Genomic DNA, 13,510 nt, shown 5'->3' with positions numbered 1-13,510 from the left:
GCTGCGGTGGTCCAACAGCACAAATGCCACCTATCCCTAACACTGATTTGAGGAAGGAACTGACAGCTATTTCTTCTCTGAGAGTTCTGAAATATATCTTTTTTAAAAAATTGACAGGGAGAAGGAAGCGGGAGATTATTCAGCCGTTAAGAGCACTGGCTGCTCTTGCGGAGGACCCAGTTCAGGTCTCAGCACACGGCTCTAATTCCAGTTCCTGGGGAACCCGTAGCCTCTTCTGGTTTCTCAACGTAGTGCGCTTACATACATATAGGCAAAACATTGATACACATAAAATAAAAATTAAAAAATAATTGGCCGGGCATGGAGGTGCACACCATTAATCTTAGAGCTTGAGAGGTGAGTTTCAGGCCAGTTGGGGGTACATAGTGAGAACCTGTCTCAAAAACAATTAACTAGATTCTAGATTCTTCTATAGCATTAGGACGTTTTTTTTTTTTTGTTTTTTTGAGACAGGGTCTCCCTGTAGCCCCAGCTGGCCTGGAACTCCTTATGTAAACCAGGCTGGCCGTAAACTCACAGAGATCTGACTGCCTCTGCCTCCTGAGTGCTGCAATTAAAGGTGTGCACCACCGCACCCGGCCCCAGCAGTATTTTTTAATAGCCTGAAAACTCAGTACAAAATATGAATGTGAAAAAGAATAGATTTAATAGTAGCCAGGTGTGGTTGCCTGAGCCTGTGAACCTAGCTATTCCAGAGGCTGAGGCAGAAGGATCTTAGGAGGTTAGCCTAGACTACACAGTCTTGTTTCTCAAAAACAAGAACAAGCATATATGCCTGTGTGTTTATGTGTGAAATGAAGATTACTAAATGTGGAAGCATCATAAACCAATATATTTTTAAATTTGACAATATGTAGGTGGTAGAGAACTTTGCCCAGTATGCTCCCAACACTACAAAAACATAAAACTTTACAAGATCTAGATAATATAGCTAACAAAAATGGACAAGTAGTGGCTCTCTGGAGAAGCCCACACCTCCTAACCACTAAGCAGAGCAACCACTTTGGGGGCAAATCCCTGCATTAATGTACCTTCAAAACGTCTTTTCTTCTAAAACATCATGGTTCAAGCTGAGCATGTCCAGAGGCATTCCTGGCCATCGCTTTAATGTTACAAACGTGCTCCATGACCAGGCTAAGCCTGTCAAAAAAAACCTGCCTAGCACCTTTACTTCTTAAATAATGACCTTAAACTGAGTATGCTCAGGAAGTGTACTCCTGCATGGTTCAGAATGGGCCAGCCCCTGTGGGAATATGTACAGGCTCACTGTATGTAATACCTTGCTACCTGTGTTTAATGAAAAACTTCTTTTGGAAATATTCCCTTGCTCTCCTTGCCTATTGCAGGCAATACATTTTTCTGCAGTATTTTATGTCCTGGCTGTACTTACTCTGGCTTTGCAGATAATAGCCATTGTTTGGTTAAACAGCTACTAGGCGTAAAGAGTTTGATCAACACTTTGAAAGCTGAGGTTTGATAGGTTGCATTGTCAGCTCCAAGAGCTCAAGCTGTTACAGGTCCTAAAACTTGAAGTCAAGTAGCACCGTTCTTAGGTTCCAGGAACCCTTCTTGGCAGGAGTCTGTGCTGTGTTCATCAAGGCAGTGTTCCCCAAGGATTGATCAAGAGTTTAAACATTCACCTCAATCTTTAGACTATTTTTCAAAGAGGTTTGCTTCCACCCTAATTTAGCAACTAGACTAATAATTTTGGAACTCATTCAGTACATGGTTAATGTATGTTGTCTACTATGTTCACTATGAGAGAGCTCTTCTCACTGGTCTCATTTAAGGATTATGAACCTTAAACATTTTTTTCCAATCAAGGAACTTCTTTGGCAGAGTATTGGGAAGCCCTTAGACCACACTTTAATTGACCCTGTCCTTTCCTGTAAGAAGTTGAGATGATCATTTGTGAAAAGGCAGGGTAGAGGAGTCAGGCCATGTGGTGTGAGGTCCAGGAAACCCTGTAGCATTGCTTTTACTTCGTTCTTCCATCCTCAGCTCCTCACCCAACTCCCAGTTTTTGTTAAATTATCTAATACTTAAGATCCAGATGATTTAATAACCATCTTCAATGAAAAACAAAAAACTATTTGCATGACAACAGACATGTTTTTTTTTTTCTTTTTTTTTGGTCTTTTTGAGACAAGGTCTCCCTGTAGCCCTAGCTGGCCTGGATTCGCTATGGAGACCAGGCTGGCCTCAAACTCAGAGATCCGCCTGCCTCTGCCTCCCAAGTGCTGGGATTAAAGGCTTGTGCCATCACGCCCGGCCTTTTTTTTTTTTTAAGTCCAAGGACTGTTTTATTACAGTTTGAGAAAAAAACAGGGCAGACAAGATGTAAATTCTGACAGCAGCAGGAGGGAAATGGAGAAGAGGAAGAAAGTTATGCCTTTTGAGTTAGGCATAGAGGTCAGCAGGTGGCTGAAGAAAAACAGGTCATCAGAGACTCAAATTCTTTTCTGTTTCTCTATTTCAATTGCTGATATCATCACTTATTAAGCCAGAATTTTAGGACTCCTTCATTTCCTTCCTCATCAGGCATATCCTGCTCATTTCTCCTAAGTTACCCAAGCTCCACTATTCACTCAACACTGCCTCTGCTGCAGATCAGACCCCCAAGACCACCTATTTGCCTCTACTCTTGGCCTCCACAGATCTATTACTCTCTGTAGCCAGAGTAGGACCTTATCTTCTTCCTGTTCAGCCTTTTCCCCACTCGCAGAGGAAAGGCCAGGCTCATCACAAGCTGCACAGGACCCCTGGATACCTTTACTGATTCTCAGCTCCATTTCCTAATACTGAGTCATCTGTAACTGGCACTATTCTGTCCCTTCTGCCTGGAATGCTTTGCTTCTGCGTCACCTGTGAAGTTCAGCTGACAACCTCCACAGAGCATTCCATGGTTGTGCTAACTGCACAGCTTTTGAGTTTCCAGAGCGGCACCGAAACTAACCCCTTAAATACACAAGGTACTTACTGCTTTATGTCTCTTCCCAGACTGGATACCTCTCCAGGTTAGAAGCCTAACAATCATTTTATACCTCATGTCAAGTACGTGTTCAGTCGTTACTGAACTGGAATTCCTACTCCCTCCACTGAAGTTTCTCCCCCCTCCTCCCTTTTTCTTTTTCTGACAAGCTCTTATGTATCCCAGACTTGCCTCAAACTTGGTATGTAGCTGAGGATGATTGAACTGATCTTCCTGCCTTCACTTCCTGAGTGCTGGGATCATGGGTAGGCATCACCATACACTCAAGAGGCAGGACCTTACTCTCATATATTTATTAAAAATGCTACAAAAGCATTTTTAGCAATCCTAATTTACTCTTGCTTCTCCATTCTCAAGTGCATCCTTAAGTATCAGTGTCTCATCATTACCATTGTCACCCCATTTTTTTTTTTTTTTTGTAATAGGCTGTCATGGAGCCTAGAGTCCTAGGCTAACCTCAGACACTCTGTGTAGGATGAGGATGGTCTTGTGCTTTTGAACTGGAACTACTACCTAGCATTCAGGAGGCAAAGGCAGGTGGATCTCCGTGAGTTCAAGGCCAGCCTTTTCTACATAGTGAATTCCAGGCCAACCAGGGCTAAACAGTGAGACCTTGTCTGGAAAAAAAAAAAAGCTGGGCTTGGTGGGGCAAAGCTTTAATACCAGCCCCCAGGAGGCAGAGGCAGGCCGATTTCTGAGAGATTGAAACCAACCAGTAGCCTGGTAAAGTTCCAGGCCAGCTGGGGCTACAGGGAGATCCTGTCTCAAAAACCAAAACTATATATATATATATATATATTGTGGGCATGGTAGTGCATACCCGTGATTTTAGCACTTGGGAGTCTGAGACAAGAGAACATGAATTTAAGGCCAGTCTGGGCTATGTAGTGAGATTGTTTCAAAAAATAAACAGAGCCGGTGAGATGACTCAGAGAGGAAAGGTGCTTGCTGTCAAGCCTGATGACCTGAGTTCAATTTCCAGGTCCCACATGATGCAATGAAAGCACCAAGTTGTCCTCTGATTTCACATGCACACCATAGTGCACTTGTGCATGTGTGTATACACACACACACATACTGAAATAAAAAATTAAAAACAAACAAGGGGAAAGGGGGTGGGGTGGATGTGACCAAAATACATTGTATGTATTAAATTCTCAAAGGATAAAAAATATTTTTAACAGCCGGGCGTAGTGGCACATGCCTTTAATCCCAGCACTCAGGAGGCAGAGGCAGGCGGATCTCTGTGAGTTCAAGGCCAGCCTGGTTTACATAGTGAGTTCCAGGACAGCTGGGGCTACAGGGAGACCCTGTCTCAAAAAGACCCCCCCCCAAAATATATATATATATATAATTTAAATAAGTATATTGCATATTAATGATGTTTATTCTTATTCTGTAAACATTGACTAAATATTCTAGTTGTATAACAAATAATTCTGTGTGTGTATGTGAATGCATATGAGGCCAAAGGAGGACAACCACTTTTTTTGAGACAGGGTTTCTCACTGGCCTGTAACTTGCCAATTAGGTTAGGTAGGCTGCCTAGTGCGTCGCAGGGATCCACCTATTTCTGTCCTCCCAGTGCTGGGATTACAGGTGTGTACCACCAGGCCCAATTTTTTGTTTTGTTTTTGTTTAGACAGAGTCTCAACTATATAGCTCTGGCTGGCCTGGAACTCGCTATGTAGACTGAGCCAGCCTCAAAGTTGTAGAGATCCAACTGTCTGTCACTTCCGAATGTTGGGATTAAAGGCGTGTGTGACCACGCCTGGCTGTCCATGCCCAGTTTTTTTTTCCTGGGACTTTAACTAAGGTCCGTGGCTTGCACAGCAAGTTCTTTCCTGATGGAGCTATATCCCAAGCAATAATAATAAGCAATTTTTATTTTTAAAAATGACCTGAATAGACTATAAAAACAGAATATGCCAAGCAGAATGTGCCAAAATAAATATTTATTAACATTTATAGGTTATATACATCTTTAATAGCAAATGTACAAATCTGGGGAATTACAAAAATTAACCTAAAACCTAACTCCAAAGTGAGTATAAACAAATATTCACCATCAGTTGTGCCACCACCATCAGAATAAAAAGTATGTTTGTCAGGATGCATTTAAGTAATTATATTAAATGCATTCCAGATATTTTACTATTTAAAAAAAATTAAGAGGCAAAATACCCAGAAAAAAGTGTTTTCCTCATAAGTAGCGGTATATGAATATATTTCCATCTTTCTGTCCAGCCAGCAAGTGAGAATCTGTACCTGACCATTTAACCAAAGACCAATTTTGCTCAGAGACAGGTGGGAGGAGAGCAGTGCAGTGACCCAGAAGCAGGTCCCAAATGGCAATTGTCCCTGAAGTCAGGACTGCTGCTGCAACGTGATCTTTCACATCCCCATCCAGGAACCTGAGTAGAGAAGAAACAATTCAGATCAAGGGTCAAAAAAACTTTAAAAAAGGGCCCAGAGCTGGGTATTCGGGCAAAGACACTTGCTGCATGCTGCCAAGCCAAAAGACCTGTATTTGATCCCTTGGGACCCATATGACAGAGAACTAACTGCACTCATGCCATGGCATGGGCCTCACCCCTCAACAAAATAAAATGCTGGGTGTGGTGACACATGCCTTTACTTCCGACACTCAAGAAGCAGAGGAAGGCAGATCTGTCAGTGTTTGAGGCCAGCCAGGGCTACACAGTGATTCTATCATCCCCCACATCTCTCAAAAAAAGCTTAAAATACCATGTTCCCACGAATCTGCCAGATCCAAACTGTTGCCACTATGAGCACCAAAAGCCAAGCCTAGAGGACCTCTGGCATTGGCACATAACCACGTACCCAGTTGCTGCCTGTTCTTTGTATCATCTTGTACCCCTTTTCACTAGCTCAGTATCCTCCTACCTTTCTTCACACTAGTCAAACTCAGTCTCACCTGAGTGACTTTTTTTCTCTCTCTCTCTGGAAAGCTCTAGCCCCACATCATAGCATGGCTGAGAACTTATCAGGCCTGTCACTACCATATTAAGTCCATACCCAGTGAATCATGTTAAGTGGTATACACACAGGCATACATACATACACACACTCTGTCCCCTCTTGGATATATTACCTGTTTTTATCTTCACAGCACTTTGACCTATATGCACTTATTTCCATATTTGGCATACATATCTCCTCCAAAGTCATGAGGCAGAAATCTGGTTGCCTTTTTTTTTGTAGTCCTGAGACTGAACCTAAGGCACTGCATATGCCAGGCTCTATCATTAATTTTTTTTAAAAATTACATTTGTTTTTTTGCTTGCTTACTGTATATGTTTGTTAAAAAAGTGTATAAGTGTGTTTCATCTTCAGAACCCACTTGCTGGAAAGAGAAAACTGACTCTCATGAGCTGTCCTCTGACCTCCACATGTGTGCTGCAGCACACCCATACCCACAGAATAAACATAAAAATAACAAAGGAATAAAAGGACAAGAGCTCTGTAGTCTGCTCTTGGGACTGAATTCTAACTTGTATACAACTAAGTGCTGCATAACCCTGAGCAGACTAACCTCATCAGTAAGATAGGGACAGTGAGAGCATCTACTTCATAGAGGTGTTGTGAAAACAGCTCATTTAAAAAGCTCAGCACATGGGCCAAGTATGGTGGCACACGCCTTTAGTCCCAGCACTCAGGAGGCAGAAGCAGGCAGATCTCTGTGAGATTGAGACCAGCCTGGTCTACACAGTGATTTCCAGGTCATCTGGGGCTACAAGGGAGACCCTGTCATAAACAATAAAAAAGAGATAATTACATTTCTGAAGAGCTTAGTGCCCTTATCAAAGAATTCCCAGCAAACTACAGCATTCCTTCTGCCAAATGAAAATACAGTGAGAAAATGCCAGCAAGGAAAAGGAGCAATGGAATGTCCCCACGGAACAGTGACTCTGCCAGCATTTCATTTTGGATTGCCCAGACTCTGGAACTTCAAGAAATAAACATCCATGATTTAAAGCATTTTAAAATTACATTTTACTTATTTGTGTTTGTGGGGGGGTAGAGAACAACTTGTAGGAGTCAACTTTCTCCTTCTACCATGTGGGTCCCAGGGATGGGACTTAAGACACCAGGTTTGATGGCAACAGCCTTTACCCACCGAGCCATCTTATTTTATAAGCTACCAAATCTTTAGTATACATTAGTCCAGATGGGCTAAGAGATACTTCCCATAAGACCGGCAACAGACTTTCAAGGCTTTAGGTTTAAAATGTGACAAAAGAGCTGGGTGTGGTAGTGCATGCTAACTTTAATCCCAGCATTAGGGAGGCAGAAGCAGCAGGGTCTCTTTGAAGGCTGGAGAGATGCTCAGCAGTGAGAAGCACTGGCTGCTCTTGCAGAGGACCCGGGTTCCATTTCCAGCACCCACATGGCTGCTAATAACTGTAACTCCAGTTCCAGGGGATCACACACCCTCTTCTGACCTCTGCAGGCTTTGCACAACATGGATGCACTTACACATATGCAGCAACACACTCATACACATAAAATAAATTATATATATCAAATGGTGCTCCACAGTACCCCTCTCCACCCTCCAGCTCTCGGATATAGCCTTGAACTCACAGAGATCTGCCTGCCTCTGCCTCCTGAGTGCTGGGATTAAAGGTGTGCGCCACCACACCTGGCATATTCATAAAAAAATTAATTATTATTTTGTATATGTGTGTGTAATGTGTGCCTGTGAGTACAGATGCATGTGTGCCATGGCACACATATGGAGGTCAGAGGACAACTTTCAGAAGTTGGTTCTCTCCTTCCGCCATGGGTTCCAGGGCCTGAATTCAGATCATCAGGCTTGTGCAGCAAACAGTTTTTTTTTCAGACAGGGTCTCCTTGTAGACCCAGCTGGCCTGAACATGCTATGTAGACCAGGCTGGCCTTGAACTCACAGAGATCCGCTTGCCTCTGCCTCCCAAGCGCTGGTATTAAAGGCCTGCCTCGCCACACCCGGCGCAACAAGCACTTTTAATCACTGAGTCATCTCACTGGCCTAGTAGTAAGAACTTTGAATTCTCATGCACACCAGGCAAGCACTCTACCATTGAGCTACACCTCCAGCTTTGCTATGAGCTATAGGATCTCACCTGTTCCATTTATTCTAGTAATATAAAAATACCTAGCTTTTGGCAGGGCGTGGTGGCGCATGCCTTTAATCCCAGCACTTGGGAGGCAGAGGCAGGCGGATCTCTGTGAGTTTGAGGCCAGCCTGGTCTCCACAGTGAATCCAGGCCAGCTGGGGCTACAGGGAGACCCTGTCTCAAAAAGACCAAAAAAAAAAAAAAAAAAACCAACAACAACAAAAAACCCCAAAAAACAAAACCTAGCTTTTGTATTTCCACAATATGCACCAGAGTACCATACCCATACCCCTTGAATAGCAGGTACACATACTTACCTTCCAGCCTGCCCTTGAGGAAGAGAGTACAGCAACACATCCAGACTCAGAGTTGTCTTAGGGTTAATCACCAATAGCTGAAACACAGGGTTTCCAAATGACTGGCTCTCTTTCACACAAGAATGACTCAGAACAACAAACAGGAGTCCCTAATTAGGAAAAAACCAATTAGACCATCAAGAGTACGTCTGGCAGAGACAAAACCAAGAGTGAAAGGACAATGAGCAGGCTCCTCAATATGCAGGCTTGCCTTCACGTTGCTCAGATAGAAACTCAAGTTGTGTGCACACTGCCTGCAGGGCTATGCTTTCAGCCAGTCCTACAGAGCACAAGTCTAGCCCACCCATCCATTTCCTATACTTCAGATGCTACATTGCCTGCCATCCATTCAAGAAAAGGATGGAGCAGGGAAGGAAGTTACACAGACATGGACAGGGAGTCCTCAAATTCGAAATACTCATTTGTAAACTGAAATTTCAGAACACATTTTCCCATAAAACAATCTTTGTAGAGGACAATGGATTCTTAGGCCACCTACAATACGTCTCTTTTAAAACCCAGATATTGGTGATGAAAAAGCAAGCATCACCTGTGGTTGTGGGAGAAATCTGTTTAAGATTTCCCCGTTTCCAAATGACAGGGTCTAAGTACTGCTCTGTGTGCTTGTGTTTGCACACATGCATATACAATGGACATTATACCTCAAAAGCTGTTCCCTTTCAGAGTAAGACAGAGAAAAGTGGGACCACTCATTAATAGTACTCATTCCTATTATATGCATTTCTAGAATTGTGGCTCAGTGGTCAAGTACTCGCCAAATATGTGAAGGTACAAGAGTCAATACCCAGGAAGCAAATCAAATTAAGTTATTTAAGGGATTAACCTATTTTTCTTTTTTGGGTTCGACAAGATCTCATGTAGCCCAAGCTGGTCTCCTGCTTCTACCTCCCAAGTGCTCAGATTATGGGTATGCATCACAATACCTGGCTATCTACCTATTTCTGTGTTAAATGTTTTAGTATCAAGTATTAATGCTGTATACAAAATATTTGAGTATATAGTAAATTTTAGAAACAAATTCAACCTTCATATTTAAAGAATTAAAGATGCTAGGCTCAAGATTTTGTGGCAGACTTACTAAGATCACATAACTCATTTAACTCCACAGATCCCCCATTAGGCCAGGGAAAGATGCATCCTTTGCATTAAGAACCTCTAGGTGCTAATTCTTGGTACCACTGATGCTAGCTAGCTAGGTGAGGCAATCTACCCAAGAGCTGGGCCTGCTGCTAGTGTTCCAGCTCATCCTTCAACAGTGGTCAGTCATGAGGTCACTCCTCTTACCTGAACAGCTAGCTACCTTCACCCTGCTCAGATGTCCAAACTATACTGTCAGCTATGTATACCAACACAGTGGCTAAGTAATTTTATTTCTGTTTCTATGTAAGAACATCAAAGCCAAAGAAAAAATGTGCACATTTCCTATTTCACATCATAATTCACTTATGGCAAAACTGGTTGGAGGTGGATATGGTGAGGCCTGCCTTTAATTCCAGCATTTAAGAGGCTGAGCAAGAGGAACATAGCACATTTGCAGCCAGCCTGGTCTACTCAAGTTCTAGATCAACCAGTGCTATATAGTGCTTTTGCTTTTTTGATCCCCTTACCTCTGATTTTTTGAGACGGACAGGGAGACCCTGCCTCAAAATAAAACAAAAAGGTAGTTAGGAGTCAAATCTGCTAACAAGCCTGATAGTATTTTTGGTACAAAATTAATAGCTGGGAATGTTTGCCTTTAAGTCATGCAGGCAGAAAATTTAAACAATCACATTGTACCAACATTTATTTTCAGTCATAAACTTCAGAAAAGAAGAAACAGAGCTGGGAATGTGGCAGAGTCACTAGAGTGCCTCTAACACCAGGCACTAGGAAGGTGGAAGCAGGGGATCAGGAGTTCAAAGTCATCTTACTCTCATACACAGGGAGTTCTAGGCCAGCTTGGGCCACATGAGACCTTGTCTCAAAACAAACAAAATAAGCAACACAAAACCAAAACCACACTGCTATCCAATTGGGAAAGAAAGGACAACAAGGAGGGCACACTGACTGCTGTTATGACTCACTGGAGAGACTAATAAACACAAAGTAGTCCCAGATCATCACTCACCATTTCAGAATAGGCTCTGTGACAGACTGAAGCTTGGTAACAATCATCAATATGCATCTTTTTCAGAAGCTGGCCAGTTTTAGAATTCCTTAGGCACCAAAAACAAATAAGCTGATCACATTTTCCAGTAAAATTGTTTTTCACATAGCATACCTTTTTTTGCAAAGTGCCTTACTATGTAGCCCAGGCTAGCCTCAAATGTGTGTTCCTCCTCTCTCAGCATCCTAGGTAATGGTGTTACAGGTATGTACTACCATGCCTTGCTCACACACCATGTTCTTTACTCATCACAGCATCTTTTGGAGGTAATAAAGAGAAAACACTAGGGAAGAGCTTTTGTTTCTTCATACTTTATATACTTTCACTAAAAGTGCAGTAAGAGGCTAACTATCAATAATGAGACAGTTTAGTTTTAGGCTGAATCTGCTATGTCACTATGGATAAATCTTTCTAAATTCCATGAGTTTTCCATGATCTCATTTTACGTTGAATTGAAGTCAGCTCAAAGTTATAGCACTTATTATTATGAGACCCTTTAAATATTTTATTTATTTATATGTGTGTGCCTAATTGTCTGTATGTACATCACCTGTGTGCCAGCAGAAATTAGAAGAGGGCATTGGATCTCCTGCAACTGGAATTACAGGAGGTTGTGGGCTGTCTGATATGGGTGCTGAGAACTGGGTCCTCTACAAGAGCAGCCAGTGCTCTCCTGCTGAGCCATCGCTCCAGCCTGGGACTTCATTATACTTACATTTCCCATTGGAGAGAATGACCAGACACCCAAACTTGGTTGGGTGAGACATTACACCTAAAACAAATTTGTAGTTATGTTTCTATTTTATGTGTTCATATTAGAACTAGGCCAAAGTAATGGCAAGAGCAAGAAGATTCAAGTGGGGTTTAAAAAAAAAGGAAAAAGGAAAGAGGGTAAATACAAGGAAGAAGAGTGTTGGAACTACTCCTCAGCTGTGCTGAGGCTGCATCACTCACTGTACTGATAGAAAACTTTTCTTTGGCTTTTCATTAGCCAAGAGTCCTTTGGGTGACATTTATAACCCTTGATTCATAAAGGTTCATTATTACCAACTGTTCCCTCTCCTGAAACCTTAGTACTTTTAGGGCATACTGTGTACCTCCCTGGTGCTACACCTTTGCTTAGGCTATTCTTCCAATGCCTGCCCCATTACTGAGCAATTCATACATTAATCCCTTAAGGCCTAGATTATGTCCCATGTCCTCCAAGTGATGGGAACTCAATTTAGACTCTTCTCCCTATCTACACCCCAGTCACTGTCATCCCGCTCTTCTGACTACCTATAGGACTGCCCATATGTCTCATTTTATATGCTACAACAGTCAACAAATGCAGAATTTTCTTTGAGGCAAGGAACTGCATATAAAAACATGAAAAAATAGGGGCTGGAGAGATGGCTCAGTGGTTAAGAGCACTGGCTGTTCTTGCCAAAGACCGGGTTCAAATATTAGTACCCACATGGGGGCTAACAATCATTCATAACTCCAGTTCCAGGGGATCTGATGCCCTCTTCTGTCCTCCTTGGGCACTGCACAATAAGGGTGCACTTATACATATGCAGGCATAACACTCACATGCATAAAATAAAACAAAAAAAAAATCCATGAAAAAATAACATTAAATTTTCACATGCAAGATTTTTTTCTATCAGAAATACCAGAATAGTTTATCACCTAGGGAAGTTAATAGGTGCTTTACACTTTAATAAAGCATTTTCCCCCCAAATCCAAAGCATTTTCTCTGAACTGCTATCATTTTGACCCTATGTGAACTGTAAAGGAATTGTATTGGAACAGTACATAGTGAATTGTGAAATTTTATTTGCTGTTAGATTTTAGGGACTTTGGGACAAAGATTCATATCTGATTCATCGCTGCATCTTTCATAGAGATTTGAACACAATTATCTTTTTGATTTTATTTTTATTATTTAATTAATTTGGGGGGGTGTCTTATTGAGACAGGGTCTCCCTGTAGCCCCAGCTGACCTGGAACTTGCTATGTAGATCAGGCTGGCCTCTAACTCATAGAGATCCACCTGCCTCTGCCTCACAAGTGCTCGGATTAAATATGTGTACCACCATACCTGGCCTTTATTTATTGTCTTTTTGAGACAGGGTCTCCCTGTAGCCCCAGCTGGCCTGGAACTATGTAGACCATGCTGGCCTTGAACTCACAGAGATATACCTGCATCTGCCACCTGAGTGTTGGAGTGCTGGGATTAAAGGCATATACCACAACACCTGGCTTTTATCTTTTTTAATTTATTATGTGTATGAATGTTATGCCTTCATGTATGTATGTGCACCTATGTCATGCAGTGCCTGTAGAGGATAGAAGAGGGCATCAGATCCCCTGGAACTAGAGTTAATGGACAGCTGTTAGCTGCCATGTGAGGGCTGGGATTCAAACCCTGGTCTTCTGCAAGAGCAGCCAGTGCTCTAAATTGCTGAGCCATTGCTCCAGCTGCAAAAATTACTAATGTTTGAAAGATAGTACTCAAATGAAAATAGCTTAATCAAGATGAAAGACTCAGACCTTCAGCAAGTTAAAGTGCTTGCTGCACAAGACTGAAGACCTGAGTTCAAACACCAAAACCATATAAAAAGCCAGATACTGGAAGAGGGGTCTAAATTTGATCAAGAACTGCTGTATGAAATGTACAAAAGCTCAATAAAAAATTGAAAAAAAAGCCAGATACAATGGTGTTCAGCTAGCCTGGAGTACTAACTACAGCAACAAAGACAAGAGAAACTCTGAAACCTTTCAGTCAAGCACTTGGGAGGCAGAGGCTGATGGATCTCTGTGAGGTTGTGGTCTGCCTGGTCTACACATCAAGTTCCAGGCCAGTCAG

General features: G+C 42.2%; 1 protein-coding gene across 5 annotated transcripts in view; it reads right to left on the bottom strand.

Moving 5' to 3' along the window:
• Positions 1–4,949: 4,949 nt before the first annotated feature.
• Palb2 (partner and localizer of BRCA2) overlaps positions 4,950–13,510 on the bottom strand; it is a 32,349-nt gene continuing 23,788 nt past the window's right edge. For 4 of the 5 annotated variants that reach the window (XM_008843810.2, XM_029568664.1, XM_029568665.1 and 1 more), the window contains 3 exons: positions 10,621–10,708; positions 8,454–8,602; positions 4,950–5,427 (listed from right to left, as the gene is read on the bottom strand). In XM_008843810.2, coding sequence (XP_008842032.1) covers positions 5,217–5,427; positions 8,454–8,602; positions 10,621–10,708 — 448 coding nt within the window. In that variant the 3' untranslated portion in view covers positions 4,950–5,216. The remainder of the gene's footprint in view (positions 5,428–8,453; positions 8,603–10,620; positions 10,709–13,510) is intronic. The other variant, XR_003851232.1, reaches the window with a different exon arrangement.

This window comes from Nannospalax galili, unplaced genomic scaffold, assembly GCF_000622305.1.
Source record: "Nannospalax galili isolate Female #2095 unplaced genomic scaffold, S.galili_v1.0 scaffold381, whole genome shotgun sequence".
Taxonomy (NCBI): Eukaryota; Metazoa; Chordata; class Mammalia; order Rodentia; family Spalacidae; genus Nannospalax; species Nannospalax galili.
The sequence above is the reverse complement of the archived record's forward strand: the minus strand, read 5'-3'. Positions and strand labels throughout refer to the sequence as shown.